We start from the raw sequence: 20,846 nt of genomic DNA, 5'->3' as shown, positions 1-20,846 counted from the left end.
ATATTATTATGACATTGACCATTTAAAAAGGCATCACCTGAATCACAATTGTGTTGATGTATTTTAATTATATAATATTATAAATATTTTAATGTTGACACTGAACTTTAAAAAAGGTATTGCCTGAATGGCGAGGGTGTTTTCATTACTGTAAACTTAGAGATGCAGTTACCTCTCCCACAAATTGAAACAACCAAATTATACTGGAGATAAAGGTTTTTTGACAACTCTGCACTCCCTGGCCACATCAAAATAAAACTGTGTAGTGTGGATAAATTGGGATCGATCGATCAATCAATCAATCAATCAAAAGTCTGTTTGTCTGTCTATCTATGTAATGTATGTATGTATGTACAGTATGTATATGTAGCAAAGGGTATGTTGTTACACTAGATTATTGATTTATTTATTTATTTATTTATTTACTACTAAACCTGGGGTATTTTATTTTGAAAGTACCTTTATTGAATAATTTTGTGTTGTGGAGCAGGTCTGGAGTCACATGGTCACAAGTGTAATTTGTTGTTTTAAATTTTCATTTCATTTACTTTGTGCATATTCCTTTAATGCTGTCTTTTTATTTTTCTATCATTAATAAATTAGTTGATATGAACAAAATGGCAATACTGAGCATATTAATTTACATCATGCGTGATCTTGGGAGTAAAGTCGAGACTTTATCCAGTCTCTTTCTTTTTTGCTGTGCCCCTGCATAATAAGAGGTATCTTTCTAATAGCTCCACAAATTGCTTAAAGATACTTTTATTTACCTGTCTATTTTTGTGGTTAAATATGTTTGTTTGTTTGTTTGTTTTGTTCTCTGAAATATTTGATCATTAATTCATGTTGGGAACATTTTAGAGTATGTTTATTCCGAGTTTTATTTCGGGTAATTATCTCCACTTCATCTGTGGTTCATGTGCATTTTTCTATTAAGAGATCTGGTTAGGGTTGCACCAGCTGTGCGTGAGGTCTCACTTAAGTTGAGACCTAAAGTTCACACTAAGGGCTTAGTTACTACTAGTTAGTTTGTAACTAATCAGCGCTTAATTTGTTTGCACCACCTGTTCTTAAGGAAAGACTTAACTAGTAGGTCATAAGCTCTCTGTAAAGTAATGCATAGTCACATAATATGTTGTTTACCTGAGTTAATCCAATAAACAGATTTGTACACAGAAGTGTTAAAAAGCTGTGAATTTCAATTTGATCTTGTTACGGTTGATGTTCAAACCTTGTTTGCTCACGTAACTGTCAGCTGTAATAAATTATATCCCCATTAATATATGATACATAATAAAAGTACATTTGATAAATAGTATATTTGCCCTGTGTAAACAACAATATATAGGAACTGTATCTAAAATAAATGAGGGGTGATAAATAAATACTAATACAACAGGCTGGAAAAATAGACATTTATTCATTTTAAAATCCTATATATATTTTGAATGTGTTGAAACTTGACACCGGGCGACGCACCCTGAAAACTGCACCGTTAGATCGGTTTCATGCTTCGAAAGGATTGAAGCCTGTCATGCAAAACATGAGCTCATTGATGTCATTAAATATCAGTCTGCTTTTTTATTCCATCCATTACTCCTGGTCGGAGGCTGCCGTAAATATTTAGTTTATACGTAGGGTTACGTTCTACCCAAGTTTAATGGTGCAATGCTCAAATATTTAGTAGTGCGTAAACTGTGACTTAGTGGCCATTTACGCCACAACTAGGCTAAGTTGTAACTTATGTATAGCTGGTGCAACCGGCCCCTGCTCCCTTGCCGTCTAAGTGGCTGCAGATTCACATGGTATTTCTCCATGAAAAGTATATATATACTTGTGAAAGTGCAATATTGCATTTGTGTTCTTTTTTGTATGATCCATTTGACATGTAAAAAGTCAGTTTCTCTCATATCAATTGTACTTAGGAATTATTTGATGATTAACAGGCACAGCCAGGCAAGATATGTGCACCGTGAGAGTGTGTGTTGTTTTTCACTGCAGGTATGTAAATGGATCATGGCTCTTTTATTACTTTTAATTGTATAGTTGTTTATTATAATTTGGGGCATTTGAGAAATTAATCAAATATTTCTAATCTTTGTAATACTTTATATTATTATTATTATTATATCATATCTTAAATAGACATATCATATATTGTCATTATGCATACTATACAAATATTGTCATAATTGTAATATTATAATTCTTTTTTGTTCTCTCTTTTGCTGTACCCCTGCATAATGAGAGGCACAGCTAGGCAAGATATGTGCACCATAAGAGATGCCTGATGTTGTTTTTCAATGCAGTGCAGAGGAGTGTGAATTAATGAACTGTCAGAGCTTTAATATTGTGTGAGAGAGTCCGTCATTCACTTAAACACAACACAACGCAGAAGTAAACCCGATACATACAGTATATATCGTTGTCTGTCTTCACTGACAAATAGCTGTTCCCTGTCTACCAATCACTGTGGGCGATTTAAAAGAGCGTGTTAATTAAACGTGGCGTCATCCATAGCAATGAGGTCAACTCTGCCTTACTCTTATCTTAAGATTTCCTTACTAAAACTTGCTCTTAGCAGTTTTGTGAATAGGTTTTAAGCAAAAACTCCTAGCTAGGAACTCTCTGGAGTACTCCTAGTGGTAAGATAAAAATGTGAATACGGGCCCAGATTTCCTTGTTTCCATTGAAGCACACAAGATGCTCTTTAAAACGGTCTCAAATCATGTTTGCACCATTTTGCACAGACTTAAAGAAATTAAATATAAGAAAAAGCAGATACCATTTGTAATGTCAAGAATCTATGCATTTACTAAAAAAATAAAATGCAAAACAGAAGCTTTGCACTATTGATCTTAAACTTTTGGACCATACTGCACATCAAATATAAACGGTATATCAAGCATTATGCAATGGCAAACTGTCAGCATAGCTTTCATAACTGTTTTAAGTGCATATTTTATATGGATAAACGACTCTCTTGAATTATGTTAGCCTACATGAACATCTCTGTAATCTGTCAAACAGTCACACAAGCACGGCTGAGAGCGCTTTCATTTTTGTATCAATGCATTTTCCTTATCTTTTCCTGGGGCACTTCAGAGAGAATGAAAATACAGCTATAGAATAACCATTTTCTCTATATTCCCACCTCATTATGATGATCTTGGATTCCTCTGCTTCAGTGCAGAATGTAAATATGCTTGCAATACCATGTCCTTCTCAGTAGGTGGCACTTTAACATACTCAACGACCATAAGAAAAATACAATTTGGCTGCCCCCATTTTTTATTGCAGTCCATGAGTGTATAAACAGGCAAGATTCAACCATGTCCCAATAGCTTTAAATTCATCTGTCCATGTCCCCTTCAGTCCTATCAGACAATATGGAAAAACTGCCCAAAATGACATATTGAAGGGCCTTTCCTTTAAAGGTGCAGTATGTAAGATTCAGAAACCCTTGTTATTAATGACACCTGTGGCCATTAAGTAATCTGCAGCCTGTTGCTCACGATCACGCGCACTCCATAGTGACCAAAACAAAGAGACAACGTGATTCACCGGCATCATGATGACAGATAAGGTAGCATAATTACAATTACACAGTTATAATTGTTTTACTTCAAACTTTGAGACCGTATATTATATTTGATTCTCCAGCACTGGAACAGGGCTAAAACAATGTGTGGATATAGGTCTGACTATGCGAGACTGTAGTTTGAAGTAATCACTTTTCTTTGCATGATACATTGACTGCATTTATACCATAGCCTATGTCGGCGTTAGCTAGCTAGCCAGCTTTATCAATAGCTGTCAGCTACATTTGGTGGATGATGACAGTATCTGTTTATAAAATAGACTGTATATTATAAATATGTTGACACAATTCAGTATTGATGTGATTCCATCACAACTGTCATTTTGATATATCAATACGCTATTGTTTTATAATTATAGATTGTGTATATTTTCTGTATAACCAAGTTATGTTACGCTAATGAATGGAGCTTTTTGCATTATCTTGAACATTGTCTAGTGTTATTGTAGTTTACCTTGCTGAATAATTACAGATTAACATTATGTCAGTTACTGTGAATCAGCATACATTACTTTTAGTATAAAGAGAAGATCGTTGAAATTATTTGAAAGTTACGAAGCATGGTAGATTGCAATTCGTCAGCGTTAGCAGGCAAGGTCAAGTTAGCTCAAATTACACAGATCAATCCTTATGGCACTATATTTCACATGGTTTGCAGTTATGTAAGCTCACCTGTCCAATAAGAAGAACGCCAATTCAGGGTCAGTTTTGACCCCCAAAACCGAACGAAGGTCCCTCCAGGAATCAAATACACTGCTGATGTTCATTCTAGTTTTCTCTCGACCACGATCACGTTTCCGCTTGGCCAGACGGGATTCAGTAAATGTTTATTTTTTTTTTTTTTGCTTACTCGGAGTTTGTGTAGGAGTCGATGTTGTGCTGTGAGCCAGACATTTGCTGGATTCCATCTCTAAGATAACGTTACCTAGTGTTGCAGTTTGTTGTCGCTGTTGAATAGCGGACGAGAAGCACTGAGGCAAGGCTCTCGGGAGCGTGCATAAACGTCACATCATTTGGATTTTCCTGGCAAAAGCGACCCGCTCCCTTCACATGAAAATCAGTCTACAGGCTTTAATAGGCAACCTAGGAAGTCCGGGAAGGGCTAATTTTTTAAGTTGCGTTACAAGCCGTTCACACATTGGCAAAAAAGAAGGCGAATATTACATGAAAAAAGTTACACATTGCACCTTTAAATAAATCTGCTAAAAGACACCTTTGTCAACTTAGGAGAGCATTGTGGCCTCAAAGCTTACAGACATGGATTAAAAGGCAAAACACTTTTGCTTTCAGGGAAGACAGAAGACTGTCTTGATTTAAAAGAATGAAACAGCACAGAAATGAGAGAGATAGAGGGAAGGAATGCAAGTGAGAGAGAGAGGAAGATGAGGAGGACACTCTGATACAGTTCTACTCAGCAGTCATTGAGTCTGTCCTCTGCACTTCAGTAACTGTCTGGTTTGGTTCAGCTATGAAATCAGATATCAGAAGACTACAAAGGACAGTTCAGACTGCTGAGAGGATTATTGGTTGCCCCCTGTCCTCCCTTCAAGAACTATACACTTCCAGAGTGAGGTAAAAGGCTGGAAAAATCACTCTAGACCCCACTCACCCTGCCCACTACCTTTTTGAACTATTGCCTTCTGGCCGACACTTCAGAGCTCTGAGCACCAGAACTGTCAGGCACAGGAACAGTTTTTTCCCCTCAGGCTATCCATCTCATGAACAGTTAAATTGCCCCATTGAGCAATAACTATGTGCAATAGTTTAGTCTTTTTTATATTTATCCAACACATCCAACCTCTTCTGCCATTTCATTCCTCTGAAAAAAAAACAAAAAAACATTTGCACTGTACATAACAGATTTGTATTTTGCACTGTACACAACAGATAACAGATTTGTATTAGATTTGCAAAACATATGTGTATGTGTGCATGTATGTATGTATGCGTGTGTCTGTGTGTGTATGTACGTATGTGTATAATTATTATTATTATTATTATTTTTTTTTATCTATGTCTTGCTGCTGTTTTTGTATTGTTGTACACTGGAAGCTCCTGTCACCAAGACAAATTCCTTGTATGTGTAAGCATACTTGGCAATAAAGCTGATTCTGATTCTGAAACTTGTCAAGCCTGTCTAGTTAGGACTTGGTGTACTATACAGTTAAGTTTTATATTGTACTCTGACCTGTGTATAATAATAGCTTTGGTAAAAACACACGTTATCGCACAGAGGCAGCTTGTATACCGACAAAAACCTCATTAAGTTAATTGACTTCTTCTTGTGAAGTGGATGAAATCGGATCACCTTAAAGACCATTTTAATCCGAACAACCGCATCTTCTCTCAGCTCAACTGACCTGGACCCAAATTAAAATAACCTGAAGCCCCCTAGGCCACACATTAATGGATTGGAATGATCGCAGACCTCATGGATCAATGATGAGGGAGATAAAAGAATGAAACAGCACAGAAATGAGAGAGATAGAGGGAAGGAATGCAAGCGAGAGAGAGGAAGATGAGGAGGACACTCTGTGTTTCGATCTAGATGCTTTAAAAAGCCACTGACCTCAGATGGCAATCAATACAAACAATGGAGTAAAGCCGGTAAAGAAATCTGTCCAGACACAGAGAATGAGAGACAGAGAGATTGAAAGAGAGATAATGAGACACAGACAGAAAAAGAGAATTAGAGTAAAGGGAGAACATGATGTGAAGAATATACTGTATATATATATATATATATATAGATATATATATATATATATATATATATATATATATATATATATATATATATATAGATATAGATATAGATATATAACAAGAAGCAGAGAACAATAAAAAGAAGGAAGACACCAAGGGCCAGAGATGGAATATCCATAGGCATATATATTGGAATGTCAGTTGTGTGGCTATTCAGTTTGCAACTGGATTGTGGCAATGTAACAATCTGCCATTCAAAATATATCCATAACTGACCAATTTACAGTTGGGCATAAACATTCAGTGTAAATGTATAATAAAACATGGGAAACAGTAACAGAATAATCATTATCAAAATGAGTTAGAATCAGAGCTGCGGTGCTCATGTGAGTGGTGCAGGTTCTAGTCTAAAACGCAACATGTCCTAATCCCAATCTTTCTCTCTCTGTCCAATAATTTCCTTTTCTCGTCTTCAGTGCCATTCAATATAGAAACAAAATGCCCAAGGATGCTGAAGATGATGAAAAGAGACTTTTAAACGGATACCTCACCCCAAAATCGAAATTCTGTTATCCTTACTTGCTTCCTTCCAAACCTGCATAATTTTCTTTCTTGCGTGGAAAACAAGGATACATTTTGATGAGTGCTGATGCCATTCTTGTTCCATACAATAAAAGTGAATGGTGACTGAGGCCATCAGTCCCTAATATTCTTCCAAACATCTAATTTTGTGTTCTATTGACCTTATTCCTGAGGGTCTTACTGGGGAAACAGATGTGGGATGAACTTCAGACAGAAGTCGTTCTGTAGCATTATGTATTATGGTGCACCAGGTACAGAAATTTGAGCTGTACCTGGTGCACCATTTTTCCAAGCTTTTTTGTCTTTTGTGACATTTTTCCGGTTTATTAATTTATGATGTAGTGATGCTCTATGTCACTAGTGCCCAAAGGAGATGCATTTGTGTGACCAACAGAGATGTGTCTCATCTGACCATATATGATCGGATCACCCGAGATACATCTTAATACTGTGATGATGTGCATTAATTACAATACCTGCTGTTCTTCAAGAATCCAATAGATGGCACTGTGTTACAGAAAATGTTGCAAATGGTTTGAGAAACAGATGTACTACAAGACTAACATGTAATGTGCGATTAGTCAATAAACAGAGACATGTTGAGATGTGAGTCAAAAAGTGAGTCATTTTATTTTGAATCATTGAACAAAACAAATACCAGCTATAAACAAGGTCTTAGTGAGTATTGTATTATGTTTTGCTCAAGTCATTTCGGCTAGAACACGTTACAATGTCCTTACAGAGTTTAGGGATAACATGTGCGGTTCGTGGTTCTACATACATCCTGAGGCCACTTCTTTAAATCATCCTCCCAAACTTCTATTAAAGATGGAACGGCTATCCATATATTGTCCTAATTAAGATCCGTCAGACTGTGCTCACACATCTAGAATGAATGATCAACACCGCAACGAAAAATGTATGGATGTATGATGCAACTACAACTGTGTTTACTTCTTAGCGGAAGTACAGTACCTCCCACATTTCATATAAAGCATCATGGGCGTAGGAATAAGGTGGATAATAAAGAAAAATGTGCTTGGAACAACATGAGGGTGAGTAAATAATGGCACAATTAAATCTTTGGGTGAATTATCCCTTTAAAATTCCTTTAATCTGGTTTAAAACACATGCAAAGTTATTTAAAATGTAATCTTTGTATTCAAATTGATTTATTGTTTTTGAAAAATGTTTATACCATTTTTAACACTTAAGTACTATATATATATATATATATATATATATTACTTATATCTTCAATACATGTAAGTGTACACATCTTAAAGTCAAATTGAATAAAAATTGGCCCATTATTTTATTTTATTTTTTATATTATTATTTTATTTATTTATTTTAACCTCCTGTTATGTTCGGATTTGATCCATTTAAGAGTGTGGTCAAAATGCCTTTGGATTCTCCACAACAAAGATTAATGAATAAGCAAAAAAACAAAAAAACAAAAAAAAAAATATATATATATATATATATATATATATATATATATATATATATATATATATATATATATATATATATATATATTTTATGATATAGTACTTGTTTATATTTATGCAATGTCAAGGTGTTTTGAGTGATTACTATGGCATTGCTATGTGTTTGCTAGGGCATTAATAAATTGTTACTAGATGGTTGCTTACTGGACCAAGTCAAAAGAGACCATTACCAAGTCACTATGTCATCCTGATCCCGAGATATAGCATGTGTGGGACCTTTTAATGGAAATCAAAGGGATTTTTCATCTGCCGGATGGACATTTATAATACAAATCATGATTCTGTATTTGTTTCAAAGAGATACAATGTATAATGTTATTTTTTTCACTCATAATGAATGAATTACTGTAAATCTAATGTAAAAGAATAGTACCACCACTGACATATAACCCTAGGTTTTGCTCTTTCCAAATAAAATGTGTGACAAACAAGCCTATATCAATGTTCATGTTTATATTGAAAAGATGTGTGTTGTGTAGCTACTCTTAACAGATTTTAATATTAACAATATTTTACAACAAAACTGCTTCACTTCGTCACTGTCTGTATGAATTGCATTTTTAATGTACTTTCACATAAATAAATGGACCTGGACACAAAACATGAGCTTCATTGACCCGATATCAGAAGCAAGCAGCATAGAGATCTATCAAAATAGAATTCAGTCCATAACAGCTGTACTTAATATTTATACTCAGACTGATTACATACCTGCATGTCAGCCTAGCCATGTGAGAGGCAAGATCGTGTGGGTGTGGACGGAAACGCCTGGAGTGGTGAAATAGAGTGGCAGGGCTTGAATGACTGGCATCTTGTTAGAACGCAGGAGTTGAGAAGAGCTGTTATTAACAAACTATAATGAAGTATCAAACGATATTAGCGATGGGGTTAGCGTGTTGCAGATCCTGCCAGGCACTGTAAATTGCTTCTTGTGTTAAGTATATTAGTGCTAATAGACTAATTAGGAAGTTTGGGAGGTGGTGGGGGTATACTTATTAGTGTGATAGCAAGGGAAAGCTTCACATATGCCCTGGAACATTTGGCTGATGTTATCAATGCATACTGTACATGCTACACATTGCTATTATTACAAGAGGAAAATAAAGATATTCTTACCGGTGATTCTTGGGTCTGAGTTAAAATTAAATACATGTATGACTTGTCCCTCCTTCCTTCATTCCATCCATCCTTCCATCCATCCTCCCTCCCTTCCTCCCTCCCTCCCTTCCTGTTTTTTTTTTTTTATTTCTTTTTTCTTTTTTTTGAGGTGACATTTTAAGAATATTCTGGCCATTGTTTTCTAAATAATAAAAGTGAATGAGGACTGAGGAACCTTACAGTGGTCCAAAGGACATGTACACGGTACACTAAGTTTTCTGAAGTCATACGATAGCTTTATGTGAGGAACAGACCCAAATTAAAGTAATTATTTAGAGAAATCTTCCTGTCTAGTGGGCTTTTTGCCCAAAGTAGTCTACATGACGTTTAGGCTACATTTTGTGTTTCATTCATTATATGAAAAAGAGTAGCTCAGGATATTCTTAGAAAATTAAATTTTTGTGTTTCACAGAAGAACATCATACAGGTTTGAAACGACATGATGGTGATCAAATAAGTTCACGTGAACTATTCCTTTGAGCAGAAAGATACGTATTCTGACAGGTGGTGCTTAGCTCTGAGTTTAACCTTGCAGAGTTCAGTGAAAAATCAAATTCTGCAACTAGGGCCATATATTCAGGGTGACTTCTTCTCTGTCTTCTCATCTCCCTTCCCTTCTTTCTCTAATGAATATAATTAACCTTTAAAAGAGCTGTGAGCCTGTGCAGCAGGTTGAGGGAGAGTCAGTAGGGACCGGGGCTCCAGACATTGATTGATTGATGTTCCAGCCAACGGAGCACAATGTCAGGTCCCCTTTAATTAGCCTTCCGTTAACGGAGAAGAGAAAGGCACGAGATAGAGCGGAAAAGCCGGAGATGAAGTTCAAATGCTCCCCGACTGAGAAGAGTGACATACAGACACCTGCCTGTGCTGATGTTGCCTTGGTAACCCGTCACTGGTCAGACTGACCGTGACTGTGGCTTTAACATATTCGCAAGAGCAATTACACAACTCTTCAAAAATGTCAGATTAAAAAGTTTCCAGTCAATGAACTTCAGTATACTAGTTTGCTTCAACAGCCACAACTCTTACCTATAAGTAAATGCCCACAAATACGCTTACATCATGACAGCTTGACTTATATGACTGAAGACCTTCACTGTCAACTTCAACTTGAATGTCTTTAACTATTCAATTAAATGCATTTGTACATAATAAAAAAAATAAAAATAATAAAAAAAAAAGATATTGTAAGACTCCTGGAGAGGTTAAAGAACTTAAGGGCTCAAGCTCAAGAATTGAAGAGCATCAGTTGATATGAATATGCTGAAAAGGCATGACTCTGAACAAGGTTCAGATGGCTCATCATTTCAGTGGTGGTCGGCCTTGAATTTAAGGAAGTAGACTGAAATGGAGTAAAATTCAAAGACATTCACGCTGTTGCATTCATCTGCTGTAAGATAACTTTTTAATAAAATATTTTATTTTCCAGTATGTATTATACCTATGAACATGTTATTACAGTCAACACTTTGGATATTTCTGAAAATATCCCATGTGTTTTTATATTTCACGCAGAAATGAAAATTATGTCATCATTTGCTTACCTCTCTGTTGTTCCAAACCTGTATGACATTTTTTTTCCCGCTGAACACAAAAAGAGATGTTAGGCAGAATGTTAGCCTCAGTCACCATTCACTTTCATTGCTTGTATTTTTCAGTACTTTGAAAGTGATTGGTGAGGTTAACATCTCCTTTTGTGTTTCACATAAGGAAGCAAATCATACAGATTTGGAACAAAACAAAGGCTAGAAAATTATGCAAGACTTTTCATTTGATGGTGAAATGTCATTTTTAATAATACATGTTTTAAATAATACCTATATGTTTATACATTATCTGAAAACAATGTGGTGCACATTTGACAGTGCTAACTGGAAAAATGTAATTAATTAAAACAATAATAATATATTTTGATGGCTGCTAATTGTTTTAACAGTATTGTAATGTTAAGATAAATATGTCTAATTAGTGGATAAAGATGAATTCTACATATAAGGGAATAAATAAAATATGAAATTACTAATATTTTGTCACAAGAAGTGTGTTAAATAATGGACATGTTTCTGTGACTGTTACATTCAAAAATTCAAAAATTAGACCAGCTGGCCCAAACTGGTTTATCCTGGTTTAGTGCTAGTCTAGCTGGTGAACCAGCATAGCCACATTGTTCACCAACAAAAAATGCTGGAAAACCTACCAGGTTTCTTAACTAGCTTAACCAATCTCCCTTGGTCAACCAGCCTAATCAGAAAGATCATATGCTGGTTGACCAAGGGAGACTGGTTAAGCTAGTTAAGAAACATTCCAAAACACAACATATTTTATGCTTGTTACCATCAAAGTTGGTTTTCAACAGCGTGATCTGTTATCTTTGAATTTTACGGTAGATCTAGACCGTCTCAGATACAATTTCATCGATGCACACACAAATGCACAGCCAGACAGACACACACACTCATGCTGCAAAGCCAACATTTCATCAATGAAAGAATGCTGTTTGGAAGTCTCATATTTCAGGTACAGAAGAGAATCCATTAGCATTGTCTAGACTTAAAGCACTTATCAGTAAGTGTGCTGGTGTCAGATCACAGAAATCTAGCAAATGCTACAACAGACCACGTAAATGTTTACAGCCAAAAAAGAAAACAATGCGGTGCTTTTTTCTGCTTCAATGTGTCTTTGACCGGTGTACAATGCAGGTGATTTCATTTGGTCTGCAGGCAAAGTAACAAGAAGTGCAGATAATGGCTTCAGAATAATCACTGTATCATTAATGAATGGCACTGCCTTGCAGTAACCAAACAACAGTGGCAGTAGCAGTTATGGTGTCACTAATGGCAGGTTTGATGATATAAGAAAAGTGTGTCTGCTTGGATAAAGAGCAGAAAGAGTTTTATGGGAACACTAGAGAAGCGCGGTTTGTTTTAGTAGTGGCGAAGGACTGTGTAAGTTTCTTTGACTGTAAGCAAATGACTCCAATACAATTGATTTTAAAACTTTTTACCTGGAGGCCAGTAAATGAAGTGTGAAATGATGAGCATTTGCTGTTCCCCCAAAAAACTATTTGGACACATCCAGACATGTAAGTCACACTTAGAAATGTATGAATGTCATTGCATTAGATAACAACTTATCAAACCAAGTGACATATGCAAACTAATGATGCTAGACCTTTTTCTTGAACTAACTTTACATTTCTTTGGCATTTTGAAAGTTATGTTTAACCAGCTGGTGCCAAGGTTGCGAATGCTAAGGTGACAAGTCACTTCCATCTGGTGTAGCTAATCACATTGATAACAGACATGATCCATTAACATTTGAGAACCAGAAAGTGTGTAAAAATGTATTTTTGTGGAAAGTTTTGCTTGAAAAGTGTGCTTAAGCTATATTTCTTAAAATAAATGCCATTTGGTTTGATATATTGTTATCTCATACAATGTAATACTCATGGAATTTTAAGAGTAGCTTAAGTCCAAATACTTCTGAAGGCCACTGTAGATTAAAAATCCATGTATCAAATGCTATCTACACTGGTCAAATGGAAAATAAAACAATGTTAAAACATTGTTAGGGGTTTAACAATTCCCATTAAAATGCATATGGTTCAGATGGTGTAGTGTTTGACAAAGTGTGGTAAAATGTGCTCTATGAAAAATTAATCAGTCACAAAACAATAATAAAAAACAAGGAGAATGTGTGTGGCACGAATGTATATCATAAAATCTTTCACTGAATTTCTATGAGAGCACAGTGAGAACTCGTCCCTGCCAACCTCCAGACAAGGCAAATTACTGCGGTGAACTTGAGGTAATTCATGCAGATCAAACGTGAAATTGTCCCTCTTAGTGTGAAAATATGGTGTTAGAGTCTGCAGCAAGAGTGGAACTTGTTTGCTGAGAAGTTAACATGAGAGAGAAAAAGAGCAAAGTAAAAAAAAACCCAAGGGAAACAAGAGTGAGAAAAGTGAGAACGGCCTTAAAACACGTCTGCTAGTCATCTATCTGGTGATAAAAAAAAGGCTAGATTGCTCTTTATGTCTGTTACTTAATTTCTGGTCTGTTCCTCACACAAAGCTATCAAATGGCTTGGCATTTAAAAACAGAAAAGACTTGGAATAGAGTGCATATAGTAAATATAGTCGTATGGACAGTTCACCAAAAATGAAAATGATCTCATTGTTTATTCACCCTCATGCCATCCCAGATGTATATAACTTTCTTTCTTCTGCAGAACACAAATTAAGATATTTAGAAGAATGTCTCAGCTATGATGGTCCTCACAATGCAAGTGAATGGTGACTAGAAGGTCAAACAATGACATTAAAGAGGCATAAAAGTTATCTATATAAAGTTAAATCCATATCTTCTGAAGAAATATGATAGGAGGTGAGAAATAGATCAATATTAACTCAATCTCCACCTTTGACCAGCCCCAACCAGAAGGTGACTGAATGTAAAAGTGAAAGTGTAGATTTACAGTTAAAAAATGACTTAAATGTTTATCTGTTTCTCACCCACACCTATCATATTGCTTCAGAAAATATGTATTTAACCACTGGAGTCTTGTGGATTACATTAATACTGCCTTTTGGACCTTCAAAGTTCTGGTCACCATTCACTTGCATTGTGAGGACTTATATATTGGGTGAACTATCCCTTTAAAGGTATATTTATTAAGTGTTTTTTATTTTTTATTTTTTTTTGGTACTTGACAGCCCCAGTCCCATCCACTCTCATTGTATGGAAAGAGACAGCTTGGAGATTTAGCCTAACTCATGTAGAGAAAGTCATATAGATTTTTTAAAAACATAAAGGTGAATAGTTGATATCAGAACTTTCATTTTCAAGTGAACTATCTATTTAATCAACTGATGAACCTGTCGACCAAACAAGCAACCAAACAACTAATTGACCAACCAACTGAATGACCAACCAACTAGCCAACTGACGAACCAACTAAGCGAATGATCAATTTACAGACCAACAAACTGACTGACTAACTTACAGACCAACCAAATGACCGACCGACCAACCAACCGACCGACCAACCGACCGGCCAACTGATGAACCAACTGATTGAACAACCAACTGTCCGACCAACTGACAAACTAAGCAAATGTTCGACCGACCAACCAACTGACAGATCTACCAACTGACCCTTTAACCAACCAACTGGCCGACCAACCAACTGACAGACTAACCAACCAACTGACTGACCAACCGACTGGCCAAAAGACGGACCAACCAATCAAACGACCAACTTATGACCAACCAACTGATTGACCAACTGACAGACCAACTAAATGTCAGACCGACCAACCAACCATCAGATAAATCGACTGGTCGACTGACAGACCAACCAAGCAAACGTCCAACTGACCGACCAACCAAACAACTGAACATATGACCAACCAACCAAATGACCGACCAACCGACAGACCAACCAAATGACCGACTAACCTGCCAACTGACCAAACAAATGACCGACCAACCAAATGACTGACCGAATAACCGACCAACCAACCAACTGACTGGCCAACCGACTGGCTCACTGGCCAAACAACTAACTGATCAACTGATTGGCCGACAACCGACAGACCAACCAACCAACCAACTGACCAACCAAATGAACGGCCAACCAGTCGACCAGCTGATCAAACAAACAACTGACCAACCATACAACTGACTAACTGATAACAAACCAACTGAAAGACCAGCCCACCGACCAACCGGCTGACCAACTGACTAACATTGAGAGTCCACCAAAATTGTATACTCACTAATTAAGGGTGGCTTGTTTCATACCGTAATATTTTTCTAAATATGTTTTATTTAATCCTGCAAAGCACATGGTAGTGTCAAACAGAGACATAAAACAACTGAGCTCATCAAATGCACGGGCAGGCTGATATCATTAGTGCCACAATAGCAGACTCAGCTAAGCTGGCATTAGTGAACAACACTATGGCCAGACAACAATTGATTGGGCTCATTTGAGAAAGACTCCTTTGGGTAAAAGAGAATGTGGTCTCACATACACACACACACACACACACACACACACACACACACACACACACACACGTACATCTGTCGGGGGCTAAGTAAGGAAAGGTCATTGTAAGAGCTGGCAAACTTTTATACAACCATTCATCACTCTTTCTCTTTGCATAGACTGTCCATGGCCAAATTACCATTGAACTTTGCTGACCCACACACTTTCACATGCCTTCACCTGTCATAGGGGAGCACACCAGTGACACAGTAGAGATCCCATACAAACACAAGTGTGTGCATATGCCTGACAGTTGGGTTTGCTTCACAAGCTTTGTGAGTTTCTTATGTCGCCCGTTGAAAATCTTGTGAGGTTCTGCTGTGATCAGTGTCACTGGTCTCCTTGACATCTTGAACTGTCTGATTTAGCAATCTCTCACTCACTCTAAAACATTATAATTCATTAATTGTCTGACTCTGCATTTGTTTGTGTGAATGAATCTAAATGTACAAATACAGAGGTCGTGTACGATAAGTAGATTTTAAGATTTTAAGATAATGAGTGTGTTAACATGCAAATTCTTACACCGATTAAGCAACTGACAATGTGTAAGATCATTTAAATACCTTAAATGGTTTTCCTTTATCTGAGTAAAGTAAAAAAAAAAAAAAAAAAAAACGAAAGAAAGAAAACCTTTTAAAACAAAAAACAATTGGCATACAAAGATTTTTGCTCATTACCCCGATTTTGCTGTTGCATGTAAACACCTTCACCAGCGTTCTTACTAGCTGATCCAGTGTGCACAAATGTTGTGGCATGACTGATTAAGTTTTGACATCAAAAACAGAGAATAATTGATGACTCAAATCTCATATAAACACGGTTTTCTTGCATTGCCAGATAAGTTCAATAACCTGATTTTAGGTGGTTATAAGTGATTCAGTGTGCATGTACTCTAAACACACTCACTGTTTACATGAACATCAATTTTCAATTAAAGTCTATATTTATTCTAATAAAAATACATTTAAATGCTTCACATCTATTGCTATATTCCAGCGAGTATGATAATCAACATATTCCAAATAAAAAAAAGATATACACATTTTTATCTTTCTGTCTGAACAACTCTGTTATAGTGAATATTCTGAATAAGTTATTTCTAGATTTCTAGAAACTGGAATATTGCTGGGTAATAGCAATCTGGTTTACAAATTTACATGACGACACATATTCTGATTCATAATATGGTGAAATTGAATTGCAAGTGCATGTAAATGCAGTCATTGTCAGCAAGGGCTTAAAGTAGCTCAGATGATGTGAGATAAGATCAAAAAGTACACATCCCCAAGGACAGCATAGTGACCAGCACACCAGGCTCAAAACTGTACCTCATCCTGTTCCTCAGTGTTAACAGCCACCACTATCTTTTTTTAATTAAATCTCCATTCACAACAGCTCCAGAGTTTACATTATATTCAGAGCAAAGTTAATTAAAGGAAACACTGAATTGGACAACCTGGGTATATTTGATGGCAGATACAATTGTTTTTAAATGCAAATTCTTGCTTTTCCAAATTGTACAATTATTTCTCTGAATCTTTGACTCAGAAAATAAAGATGGAACAAACTGCGTGTGATCACATTCCTGCTGTTCTAATTGCAAGGAGAGGAGAGGTACGATTATAGGTTGTATTAAAATAAAATGAATATTTTATCATTTTAGTTTCTGCCAAAGCTAGGGGAAGATTTGCATGGCTTTTGTTTGAGGTAGAAATGTAGCTTCAACACCATGCTGGTGCTTTTCAAGAGTGGGGATGCAGAGATGTCAACTATGGTGTCTGCAATGTTGCTCCCAAAAGCAGCTCAAAGCACTGCTAAACATTACCTAACCAAGCACAGGACTGTATTTTTGCAAAACTGTACAGGTATGTGCAAAAGCCTCCCATTTCAAATTCAGCGGGGATCTACGAATATGGGCTGTGTGTCCACTTTCTTCTATGGACATATTCATGTAGGAAAAAAATAAATAAATACATAAATATATATATAATAATAATAATAATAATTATATATATATATATATATATATATATATATATATATATATATATATATATATATATATATATATATATCACCATCAGCTTAATATTGTTGTGATATTTACACTTTTTTTTTTTTTTTTACATCAAGCATGATACCATGATACAGTATATAATATACAGTATATACTGTAGCTAATGTACTGTATCCTTTGATAAACATTTCATCGTCAGAGCTGTGTCAGATTTCTTTAAGATCACCTATGTAGTCTTAAAGAAATTGCCACTGAGCTTCAAAACATACTGTTTTAAAGAATTTAAACTTTATGGCAAAAAATGCAGGAAAGCTTATTAAAGCAGTTGCTACACAACACACTCACCTGTACTCCAGTGAGAACCGCGTGAGCTCTGTGTCATTGTGGATCCATTTAAATTCCAAAGGCCAGCTCCCCTCGGCCATACAGGTCAGAACCAATCGGTTCCTCTCCAGATGCAGCTGACTTGGAACTGGTTCTGTCTTAAAGTATGGAGGAACATCATCTGCAGTGAGACACAAAGAAAGAGAGAGACTGAGAAATGGACATGGTCAGTGATGCATAAACCATATATGCATTGTATGCAGCGCATAGGGTCATTTTTTAAACGATCAAGGTGGAATGCCGCCACCCCCCTACACACCAACATTGATGTTGCATACACTGCCATGGCCACTTACTATGAAGTAAACTCGGCAAACTTCTCAAAACAACTTCAAAACATTGTGCAAAGTGGATAACCTATGGCACAAATGACAACCAAACAACAATGGTCTCCCTTAAGTTATAAAAAGGATAATAATCTGATTCAGTTGGATTAACCACATAAATGCAAGCAGTAAACATGTAAAATCTGAATGAGAAAAAAATAAAAATAAAAAAGTGGGAATTAGTTATTATTCAGAAATAACACTCTTTGACCTGCAGCAAATAATGCTCTCAGACTCTTATTGTATTGTGCTCTCAGCCTGCTACTCATATTTGCACATGGAGCTTCAAACATGGCCAATTCTTTTGTTTGCAGTTCTACAAACTTAAAGCCCTGACTCACAAGCTTAAGTTTACTCTCAAGCTCGACTTTAAAGCTTGCAATACCCTGCTGAAAAAAAAAAAAAAAAAAAAAAAAAAAAAAAAACACCTTAAACCAGCCTAAGGCAGTTTGCTGGCTAATGTTCAGACTGATCTAGTTTGATGCTTTTAGAGTGGTTTTGGGCACTTGTCAGATTGGGCAGGCTGGAACAGCTAAGACCAGCGAATCACCTTATTTTGGTTTGAAATGGTCTTTTCAGCAATGCACGTGTCTATATGCATAGTCTAATTTAGTAGCACACAACACAGTCATGTCCTGTCATTCTAAGTTGATCCATCCATGCTCATATACAATCCATGGTAGATTCATGTTCATCTAATGGAAAGATGCCTGGAGCAGATTGGTGTCCTGTTCTTGTAGAAGAAGGAATATCAGGAGAGCTACCCCACTGGTTACTCTCAACATACAGAGCCAGAGAATACAATTTCGGTTCTGATCCTAATCATCAGTGTAAATTTAGAACAAATTAATTGAATGGTTGGATAATACAATTATAAGATTGAATGATAATCAAGCATTCAAATGAAACTGTCAGAATGATCTATTGGGGCGACAGTTTGCGGTACCTCTCTGATTTCACTAATTTAAAGGAGGAAGTTTTAAGCTCTTCGAAGAGGGGGAAAGGAATTCAGTGGATGAATCCCAATCCACATACTTTCACTATGCATTAAAATAATATTAAGGTACATAACAAATATTGGCCAAATGAACTTGAACTGAAATTGCGCCAAATGCCATAACGTTTGATTGGACACACAACTTTTGAAGTCAACAACAAAAGATGTGGGAAGTGTTTTCTCCTTCCTAAGTTGATAAGCCTATTTTATGTCATTCTTAATATGCATGATTATGTGGTTACTAGTTGCATTATAATATTTTATTTAAACATGGCTTTTTTTTCCCCTCTGCTATTCACAACCCAATCAAAATAGAACTGGGATCCATTTTTGGGTTGTGACCCATCAGTTGGGAAACTTTTCATTTGTGGACTGTTCAGCAATGTTTGGGTCTACCATGTTATAAATCTGCATCTTGACACTAGAGACTCCTTCGTTGCTTAGCCGGCTGTTTGCACTGGTGTGCAAGTATTAGCATTGAGCTAACTTCATTAACTTATAATTTTTTATAATCTAAAGCTCAACAAATGGTGTGAGTTTGGGGTGGAACTATCTGTTTGTACAGCAAATCTGTTCGAAAACAGTGATTATTTTTGCAATTCCGTTTGTTGATGCTAGTGGCACAGTAATTGGGCACTTCAGCTTTAACTTTCAGGTTTATACAAAAACTGCTGTGGCAGTTTCAGCCTTGCATTCCTCAGTTTTTCTACTGATAACTGAAAAGGTTCAAAAATAAACTTCATCTTCCATAAGGGACTGTGCACAATTTTAGCCCCAAAAAGCATGCACAGATTATTCCAAAAAGCATGATTACTTTGAAAATCCATGGGAAATATTGTGCCATCCATACGAAAAAGGCCTACCATTTTCAGCATAATGTGATGCAGTAAGTGCTAATCCTAATCTTGCATACTATTTAGGATGAATATTATGCAAATTAAGATTCAACAACAGTAAAGTCTGAAATAAAAGATCTTTAAATGTGCAGTAGCTGGTTATTCACAGGGACACATGAGAATTCAGAAAGAAAGAGTCAGGAGGGGGTAGTGTTAATGTAATGCATGGTTTGGGATATTAGCAAAGTTTTATGAAAATGAGGCAAAAAGAGCCGCGCATGAGAGATTTGATTAGACGAATTAGGCTAATTGTTCCCAAGCGCTTCAAACTCTGCTTTTATCACTGATAGAAAGATAAGGAGACAGGGAGAGAGAGAGAGAGAGACCGAAAATGAGAGATACAGTTAAAACAGGCAGAAGACATTGATCATCGATGAGCATCGGGGCTTGCATTTCTCCCACTCTCATTAGAGAACAAATGATCTGGTTGACTAAAAGCCTTAATGATCCATCAGTGCAGCTAACAAACACCCTGATGGGTCTCCGAGGGGCCCAAATGTAGCAGAGATACAACACTCAGGTCACAGAGTCTCTATTACTGATACAGTAAATGGCAGCAAAGATGGCATAATGCCCTACTGTAACCTTACATGAGCAGACCAGTA

At 36.3% G+C, this 20,846-nt stretch overlaps 1 protein-coding gene across 2 annotated transcripts in view; it reads right to left on the bottom strand.

Annotated features, from left to right (window-relative positions):
- Positions 1–20,846, bottom strand: part of sdk2b (sidekick cell adhesion molecule 2b) — a 490,694-nt gene that overhangs the window by 112,807 nt on the left and 357,041 nt on the right. For both annotated transcript variants that reach the window (XM_051673659.1, XM_051673660.1), the window contains exon 2: positions 17,984–18,143. In XM_051673659.1, coding sequence (XP_051529619.1) covers positions 17,984–18,143 — 160 coding nt within the window. The remainder of the gene's footprint in view (positions 1–17,983; positions 18,144–20,846) is intronic.

This window comes from Myxocyprinus asiaticus, chromosome 36 (assembly GCF_019703515.2).
Source record: "Myxocyprinus asiaticus isolate MX2 ecotype Aquarium Trade chromosome 36, UBuf_Myxa_2, whole genome shotgun sequence".
NCBI classification, from domain to species: Eukaryota; Metazoa; Chordata; class Actinopteri; order Cypriniformes; family Catostomidae; genus Myxocyprinus; species Myxocyprinus asiaticus.
This window is presented reverse-complemented; position numbering and strand designations above follow the sequence as displayed.